The following is a 10,228-nucleotide window of genomic DNA, read 5'->3' on the forward strand; positions in this document are numbered from 1 at the left end:
ACAGAGGGACAACTGAAAGCATACTGTCCGGGTGCATAACGATCTGGTATGGCAACTGATCTGCCCAGGACCGTTAGAAACTACAGAAAGTGGTTTTCACGGCCCAAACCATTACGAAAGCCAACCTTTCATCCATGGACTCCATGTACATGGCTCGCTGCTGTGGAAAGGTTGCCAACAAAGACCCATCCCACTCCAGTAACGATCTCCTACAAGCTTTCCATCAGGCAGAAGATGCAGAAGCCTGAACACATGCACGAGCAGGTTCAAGAACAGCTTCATCCTGGCCGTTATCAGACTGGTGAATGGACTCTCTAGCCTCAAATAATGCTAATCTCGCCTACCGCACACACTGTGCGAAGTAACCTGCATACACTGCTAAGTCTTTTTGATCTATACATCCTTGCTTACTATGATCTGCCTGTACTGCTCATAAACAAAGCTTTTCACTATATTTCGGTACACGTCATAATAAAATCAATTAATCACAGGTAGACAGGGTGGTGAAAAAGGCATTTGGCACGCCTGCCTTTATTGGTCATAGTACTGAGTATAGGAGTTGGGATGTCATATTGCAGCTGTACAGGACATTGGTGAGGCCACTTTTGGAATTCTGTTCATCCTTCTATAGAAAGGATGTTGTTAAAACTGAGAGGATGCAGAAAAGATTTACGAGGAGATTGCCAGGATTGGAGAGTTTGATCTATAGGGAGAGGGTGAATAAGCTGGGGCAGTTTTCCCTGGAGCATCAGAGGCTGAGGGGTGGCCTTATAGAGGCTTATAAAATCATGATGGGCCAAATGCTGGCAAATGGGGCAAGATCAGTTTAGGATATCTGGTCGGCATGGATGAGTTAGACCATAGGATCTGTTTCCATGCTGTTTAACTCTGGACTCCGTTTCTATTGTGTTACCTATTCAAGATAAGATACTTTACATGTTTACTTCTATGCTTGAGAAAATTTTATTGGACTAGCAATCCACAGGCATGGTAGTGCAAGTTCAAATCCCACCAAGGTAGTTGGACCAATTTAAATTAACAACAAATCTGGAATTGAAAATTAGTAAAGATGATCATTGAACCATCGGATTATTACAAACACCCATCTTATTCACTATTCTTGCAGGATATGAAATCTCCCTTCTTGCACAATGATCCCCAGTAAAGGGTTTAAAATGTCCTCCAAAATGGTGTACCAAGACACGCAGCTGTAACAAACAGCAAAACAGAAAAATTGAAGAATAAATCTGCAAGGGGCACCCATCAGAGACCTAGACAACAGAAAAGAGGCGGCACGGTGGCACAGTGGTTAGCACTGCTGCCTCACAGTGCCAGGGACCCGGGTTCTATTCCAGCCTCGGGCGACTGTGTGTGGAGTTTGCACATTCTCCCCATGTCTGCATGGGTTTCCTCTGGTGCTCCGGTTTCCTCCCACAGTCCAAATATGTGCAGGTTAGGCAGATCGGCCATGCTAAATTGCCCGTAGTGTTCAGAGAGGTGTAGATTAGGTGGGTTATAGGGGGATGGGTCTGGGTGGGATGCTCTGAGGTTAGGTGCGGATTTGTTGCGCTAAAGGGCCTGTTGCCACACTGTAGGGATTCTATGATTCTATTCTATGAAAAGACAAAAACACACAATGCTTAAGCAACTTCATAAAGCCAACCTCGTTAATATCGGAGAACCTGTATGAAAGAACTCTCCCATAGACTAATGGACCAGTAAGCAGGCATACAAGTAGTTTTCCTATGATGCAATAGTTGCATTCTTGCGTGGCATCATGCTATAGAAAATTACCATAGAAAATCGTATTACAGGGAAATCATCACAGAAAATCATTACACTTGTACAGCAGAAAGTTTGCGTTATTCAAACGGCATCCATTATTCATCAATCGCGTTAAAGCCATTTCACGTTAATGAAACACGAGTTATAGCAGAACTCCCTGTAGTCATTTTACTGCATCAATGTTTATGTCGATGCCCAAGTCGTCTTCTTCACCCTTGTCAGACCAACTGGCCAGTTTCACCAGAGATGGTGGCCAAGTGGTACATAGCTAAGAGGGGGAAATTGGCCTTGAGATTCCTCATTAACTCCATATTCAATGAAGCCTCATATCATCAGGTCAAACAAGAGCAAGGAAACCACCTGCTGTTTATTATTTATCATCTTCCCTCAGCCGTTGAATTAACACTCCTTCATACTGAACATCAGTTAGTAGCAGCAAAGATCATAAGCATAATCTGGGTGGGTTCTTCAAATGTCCATCAACGGGAATGGCTTGGTGGCAGTTTTACTGACTGAGATAGTGAAGTCCTAATGGACATAACTGCCGTGCTGTGGCTGCAGCAGGTAATGAGTGGGACAAACCTACATGACCAAGTCCTCACCAATCTCAACTGCTGTAGATGCATCTGCTATGGCAATATTGACCACGCTAACCTTCATGAAAATCAAGTCCTATCTTCATACAGGGATCTTTTAGTGTGGTATCCATTCAGATCAGATGCAGTAGCTCAAAAAATATCCATGAGGTACTGAGGGCTGACAACAGCAGAACTTCATTCAACCGCAAGCTATAACCTCATGACCGGTCATATCCTGCATTTTATCATTACAATCAAACTAAGAAACCAACAGTGGTTCAATGAGGAGTATAGGATGCATGCCAGGAGCAGCCTAAAAATAAGATACCAACCTGTTGAAGTTACAAGTTCCAGTACGGAGAAAAGAGCAGACTTTTTTGATGGCATGGGTTCCACCTTAATCACACTGATAAGTCACATAACTAGGGTCTGTAGATAGGGCTTTAAACTAAACAGTCAGGGAGGTTGGGGTCAATTGGTTGGAAAATTAGAAAATCAAAGTTAAAGTAGAAGCAGGTTAGCAATGAGTCTGATTGTTACCAGGGAAGGAAGGGATAGAATGCATGAACGTCATTTCACTTCAAGGATTCATACAACAGCACAAAGCATTCAGAACAAAATTAGTGAGTTAAGAGCATAAATAGAGAAATTTGTATGATTTGGAGCCAATTACTCAGTCGTGGTTACAGGGAGACAAGGTTTGGGAACTGAATATCCAAGGGTACTCTGCTTCTGGAATGATAGGCAGGAAGGAAAACAAAGTTGCAATACTTTGATAGTAAAAGGAGGAGATCAGTGCTGTAGTGAGAAATACTATCAGGCGCTGGACAATTAAGAGGTAGAATCAGTCTGGGTAGAAATAAGAAACAGTGAGGAAAAGAAGTCACTGGTGGCAGTAATCCACAGGTCCCTCAAAAATGGTCCCACAGTGAGGCACAGAATAAAAAGAAAATGCTGGAGGCTTATAAGAAAGATACAGCAATAAACACAGGTGATTTTAATATGCATATAGACTGGATTAATCAAATTGATAAGGATGGTCTCAAGGGAGAGTTAATTGAATGCATTCAAGATGGTTTCTTGGACGGCCAAACAGGGAGCAGGTTATTTTGGATTTGGTATTGCGTAATGAGGTAGGATTAATCAATTATCTCATAGTAAAAGATCCTCCAGAGAAGAGTGATCAAATTCAGTTGGAAGGCAAGAAACTAGACTCCCACACACGTTCTGGAATTAAGCAAAGCTAATTACATAGATATGAGGACAGATCAGGCCCTAGTGGATTGGGCAGGGTAGTACAATTGACGAGCAATGGCAGATGTTTGAGGATATATTTAATTTCTCCCTCCTAAATATACATTTGAGAAAGAAAGATTGTAAGAAGGTGAAAACATCCAAAGCTAAGCAAGGACGTTTAAAATAATATAAAGACAAAAACTAAAGCATACCATATTGAAAAGATGAATGGTAGGCTGGAAGATTGGGAAACTTTTAAAGATCATCAAATGGTCACTAAAACAAAAACATTAAAAAGAGAGGAAAGGCAAATTATTGAGAAGACTAGTGCAAAATATAAAAACAGATAGCAAAAACTTCTGTAAGTATGTGAAAAAGGAGAAGAGTAGCTAAAATGAATGTTGGTCCCTTGGAGAATGAGACTGGGATTTAATAGTGGTGAACACAGAAGTGACAGCCATGTAATCAATATTTTGTTTCAGTTTTCATAGCGTTGGACACTGGTACCATTCCAACAGTAACAGGTTATGCAGGAGGTTGTAAAAAGGGAGGAACTTAGAACAATCACCACCAATAGGAAAAATTCTAAGCAAACCACTGATTGAAGGCAGATGTATCCCCAAGGCCTGGTGGCCTACATCAAAGGGTCTTGAAGGAGAGAGCAGAGATAGTGGATCCATTGATTATATTTGAAAATTCCCCAGATGCAGGAAAGGTTTAAAAGGTGAAAGAGGCAGAAAGTAGGAAACTCCAGACAAGTTAGTTTAATGTGTGTTATTGCATAATTGTTAAAATCCATTATCAAAGGAAGTAATAACAGGACATTTGGACAGTCAAAATACAATCCATCAGAGCCAGCATGGTTTGACTAAATTGCGAGAAGTCTTTGAAGATGTAACAAACAATATAGATATTTGGGTTCCTGTAGTTATAAGATTTCTGAACTTTCAGAATGTATTTGATAAGGTGTTGCACAAAAGGTTAAATGCACAAGATCAGACTGGACTAGGGGTAATTTGTTAGCTTGAATACAGAATTGGCTAACTAATAGAAAACAGAGTCATGACAAATGGGTCTTTTTCTGGTTGGCAAGATGCAACTAGTTGGGTGTCACAGGGTTCAGTTCTCAGGCCCCAATTATTTACAATCTATATGAATGATTTAGATGTGGAGATACAAAGTACTATAGCAAAATCTGCAGATGACACTGAAATGAGTAAGAAAGAAAGTTGCAAGAAAGGGCTAAGAAATTTATACATGGATATGGTTTAGAGTTGCTCTTTTATTAGAGAGAAACGACTGATGCTGGTTTAACATGTCTTAGATGAGATGAAAGATTGAGACAGGGTCCTACATTGTAACCTCCACCACTACAGAAACTGAACTTATGCTTCTGGCAGAGATAGTAGGAACTGCAGATGCTGGAGAATCTGAGATAACAAGGTATAGAGCTGGATGAACACAGCAGGCCAAGCAGCATGAGAGGAGCAGGAAGGCTGATGTTTCAGACCTAGACCCTTCTTCAGAAATTTCTTGTGTGTTCATCCAGCTCTACACCTTGTTATCTCTTATGCTTCTGGCATCTCTTTACATTGTAAACCACCTATACAGCCAACTAAGCTAACATGGTTCATCAGCAGCTTTTCAAGTACAATAAGCAACAAGGAATAAATGAGCTTTTCCAGCAAGGCTCACATCTCATGAACAGTTAAACAACTCTGTCCTGCCATACCATGGGTGGGCAAAGAAAAATTATATTTCTCATCACCTCTACTGTCTCTGGTACTTTTCTCTTGTGCATTGCTGCATTTTTCACATTTCAACACTGTCTACCCTTCTAAAATGTCCAATTACCTATGAAGTGTTTTGGAACAGCCCGAGATCATGAAAATATATTACTTAAAAGTCTCTCTTCCCTCTTTCTATGATGCTACTGCACAGTGTCAAAAATTACTCCTTGACCAGCCCCAATAATGAGTCAAACATCGAAAGCCTTCCAGGAGCTGTAACCAAAAGTCTCAGTTGCCTCATTAGCTAAATAAGTGACCGGTCTTTAAACACGTTAATAACTGCCTACACAGGCAGGCGTGCTTCAATTTGCATTCCTAGTATTCAAATTCAATGCCACGTATTTGGCCTATCTCAGCACTAGAGACTGAATCCAGTGATTGGTCTGAGGTGAATCCGCTTCTAGAAAGTTGCTAAACTAGAATCAAATGCCGAAAATCATAATTGTTTCATCAAATTAAGCTCATTAACAAAAGAACCAGAAGGCAGAGGAAGAGAATTTTAATAAATACATTGATATGGTCTAGTATTCACTGGAGTTAGAAACGGGAATAGCTCATTCAGTCTTTCAGGCCTGTTCTGCCATTCAATAACATTAGTGGTGAGCTCAACTGCACTTTACTGCCTGCTCCAATAACCCCTAACCCTCTCACATATCAAACATCTAACTTAGCCTTGAATAAATTCAAAGAGCAAGGCTTCACTGCTTTCTGGTAAAGAGCATTTCATATACAAACAGCCCTCCGAAATAAAAACAAAATTCTCCTTATCGCAATCTTAAAAGAGACGAGTTTTCTTTAAATGGTGCCTTCAGTTCTAGTTCCAGCCATAAGAGGAAACTTCCTCTTAGTATTGATTATATCAAGTGCTCTCAGCGCTTACTTGTTTAAATAAGACTACCTCTCATTCTTTTAAACTTCAATGAATGAAGGCCTAACTGTTTCAACCTTCCTTTATGCAACAAGCTTTTCATCCCAGGAAAAAGCAGCATGCATCTGGTCTTAACTGTTTCTGTTGCATGTATATCTTTTTCCACAGTAAAAAGGCCCATACATCTCCCCTTCCAACTAAACGTGAAATTCAATTATAATTTTATTAATGTCACGTAGAAGCTCCTTTACCATCACATTACTAACCAATCCTGTCTCATTGCTTATTACCACATCTAAAATCTCTCCCTGTTCTAGTACTATACCTTGTTGTTTTCCCATTAGTTTTACACATCTCCTCTCCCATGATATTCCCCTGTCTTTTAGTTTAAAGCCCATGCTACCACCCTTGTGGAGTGCCAGAACACAGTTCAGATGATGTTTATCCCAACAGTATAGTGCCCACTTTCCCCATTACTGGTGTCCTACAAATCAAAATCCATTTCCCCCACATTTATCTTTGAACCAGGTTAATCTCTCAAATCTAGAGTTTATTAACTGAAAGCAGATTTCAAATTAATGTTCAAAGGAGATAAAATATATACCTGTAAAAGGAAATATCTGCAGGACTAAGGGGATGACTTGAGGAACTGAACGGTTTCTTGTGTCATCATCATTATGCCAACATTGTACAGACATTAGTTACTGGATTCTAAGATCAAAGTATCAAAGTAAAGCTGGTGAACCTCAATCACAAAACATTTGTTAATATGAGTCATTAGCAAATCCTACGCAAATTGGCATCTGAAGTTGTCACAAACAGCTGTATTTCTAATTGTGCCTGGTGACTTCTTCCCCAGCAAAAAGTTGAAGGAGAGATATGTAGGAAACTGAAACAGCAGGCCATTCAGCCAATTGCTCTGTTCTACTATTCAAGATGAACATGGTTGATCATCGTTCATACCCTTTGACCTTTTAATGTCTCCAGAAAGCCATTTCTTTCTGGACTAGATTTGGTGACTTAACATCTGCCTTCTGTGATAGAGCATTCCACAGGTTCACCACCCTCTGAATGGAGAGATTTCTCCTCATCTCAGTTTAAACTGACCTACTGCATATCCTAAGACAGTGAGCTCTTGTTCCAAATGCCCCAGCCAAGGGAAGCATCATCCCGGCATCAAATTGGTCTTTCTCTATCATACTTTCATATCTTTTCAATGCTATTCCTTCATTCCTCCAAACTCCAGTGAGTTGAGGCTCAGTTGACAATCTCTTCTCATTCAATAAATCTGCCATTAGAAAAATTAGTCTGATGATTTCACTGCACTCCCTATATGGCAATATGTATCTTCTTAGTTAAGTAAAGTAAAACTGTGCATAATATTCCAGGAGTACGCACTCAAAAGGATGAATACATCTGCAGTAAAACTTTCTTTCTTGCACTCAAACGCTCATCATCCACTAATACTAATCCCTCCAGCCCTCTGGCTAAAAAAACCATGAAATCCACAGAGGTTAACAGCTTCCAAATAAGCATAAAAGTGAGTGAGTTCTAAGAACTTAAGCTAACAGCCATAAGAAACTTGCTGTGTGGATACATGAAATGTATGCAGTGACCTGAGAGGAGCTCCAAACTGAGGTTCTGAAGGGCTGAAGTGGTTTCTGAATTTATCTGGGATCAGCCATGATTATGTGGTGAGGCTTGCCAAATCAGTGGACAAAGGGGGAAGGAGAATGGTGTCCACGGAACATTCAATGACAGGTTGATGAAGGAACATTAAAATGACACAGAGAAACAAGTAGTGAGCTTCATCTGCCAGGTAACCAAATCTGACTTTCAAGTCAGGAATTGTCACCATCTAGTTTCTCAAAGCAGAAGGAAGAATTGTAAGCTGCAGATTAAAAAAAAAAAAAAGAATAGGTGGGGTAGTAGCTGCTTATCACCAAGATTCTGACCTCACCATTCAAGACTAAACTAGAAAATTGGAATTGCCTTTCTAAACGTTGAGAATCTGATTTTCTCATTTTTGTCCATTTTTCCACGTGCCTTGCAGATGCCCACATCGCTCAAAACCTGGGAACATTCTGCCCTTAGATGTCAAAAGTACAAGGATCTAGCTTCTATTCATACTTAAGCAAAAAGTGCCTTCCATTAATAATTACATTTGAAAAGATTCATTTTGGAGCATTAAGAAAGATTTTTCAGTTGTCCAAATAAATCTGAACTTAGGCAGAACTGCAACTTATTGACCCTACGTACCTTCTTCATTCTTTTAACTGAATTTCCATGTTTTAATATAAGTGGTGCAATTTATACAGCTATTCCCATTAGGGAGTAGAGTATCTTCACTTTTGTCTTCCTGATGTCATATTTTACTAGTAATGCAATGGAATAAAAGAAAAAAAAGAGTGTTGAAAACTTACATTTTTCCTTCATGTGGATCTTCTTCACGGTCCTGCAAACACAATCCAAATTGAACAGTCAAACAAAATGAACGAACTTGTACCTGTACAAGTTAGGAATAAAAGCTCCACACATTCATAACAAAACTGTTTACTTTACACACAATTTCTTCAAAACTTTGCATCAGACTGAAAGTCATAGGACAAATTAAAAAATTATTTTCCAAATTTATCATTTTAATTCAACTCATCTTATTTGAGGTGAACCAGAGTTTTAAATAAAGGAAAGGATGATTCCTGAAAGACTGATGGACAGGCCCTGTTAAGATGAGTAAGTAAACAGAATTCTAAGAGAAGGCCCATTCATTGCTTTCTTAACATCTTGAAGCTGACAATCTGAAGAATTTTCATGCCAAAATACCACAAAAGGATCACGAGAAGAAACTCTGATCTTATTGATAGGTGTAACTGCAAAAGAGGACTTACAAAGACATGCTAGATCAGTAGTCACATTGGCACTTGTAGATGCGGGGATGAACTGAAGCACATTTTTAGACTCTATCCTAATGTCATCTCAGGAGGTATAAAACTATTCCCAGTTGGTTCATTCTTAAAAGCCAAAGCAGATGTTATGAAAATCCATGCTATACTTGATTGTCACAACTGGTGTAACTGTTATCTGTCATTTACTTGTGGGCATTTTGCTCAAGTTTAATTTCAGTATTTAACTGCTTAGTGCCTTACACTGGTGGAAGACATACTGCATTCTTAGAGCACATCACTTTACTAGTACTCATCTATTATAATGCAGATCAAGTCCATGTGGTGAATGTGTAATGCTACAAGGTCACAAGTTCCAGTTTGTGATTTGATCTACCTAAATTGCTTGTTAGGACACTAAGTTGAGTAAGGAATCAAATCACTTGGGATGCAACTGGAGCCACAGGGTTAAACAAAGTTAGCATGGTACATGGCCTTTCCTAAAATGACAATTTGACAGATCCATGGTCAAAGTTATTACTTCAAAATTTTCTTTAAAACAAATGAAATTCTCAAGCTGCCTCAACAGAATGTGAATTCACTTTCTCCGATTTAGTGAATTGTGGATTGTTAAAACAGTATCGTGACTGCTACCACTTTATTCTTCCTAACTTTAAATAAAATAGATTATTTGAATATTGTTGCACTTGAAAATATATTCTACCACTCTACAATAGAGATGGGCAGGTGATTTATTGCAGCTGTAGTATGTAGAAGCTGGCGGATGCTGGTGTGATTAGCAGTGACCGAATCTTCAGCTGGCGTTGACTGTTTGAGGAACTTTGACTCAGCTCATCAAATCTGAACCGGAGTTGCACAGACTGGAACACATCGCAGAGAGGACAGTCCAAGACTGTAGGGAGAATGAATGAACTGGCCACAGCATCATACTCCAGAATGCCATTACAGTCACAGGTACTGAGGGGAGGGGAGAGGAGGTGAAGAGAACTGTTCCGTTGGGTCAGGCTTAATTTGAACCATGAGATAACAAGGTGTAGAGCTGGATGAACACAGCAGGCCAAGCAGCAT

General features: G+C 39.7%; 1 protein-coding gene across 1 annotated transcript in view; it reads right to left on the reverse strand.

The window, feature by feature from the left end:
• The window catches only part of LOC109916106 (ras GTPase-activating protein 1-like), a 294,682-nt gene that overhangs the window by 234,132 nt on the left and 50,322 nt on the right, over positions 1 to 10,228 (reverse strand). Inside the window, exon 6 of the mRNA XM_048619515.1 lies at positions 8,681 to 8,712. Within this exon, the coding sequence (XP_048475472.1) occupies positions 8,681 to 8,712 (32 nt within the window). The remainder of the gene's footprint in view (positions 1 to 8,680; positions 8,713 to 10,228) is intronic.

The sequence above is a fragment of the Rhincodon typus genome, chromosome 3 (assembly GCF_021869965.1).
Source record: "Rhincodon typus isolate 14 chromosome 3, sRhiTyp1.1, whole genome shotgun sequence".
Lineage (NCBI taxonomy): Eukaryota > Metazoa > Chordata > Chondrichthyes > Orectolobiformes > Rhincodontidae > Rhincodon > Rhincodon typus.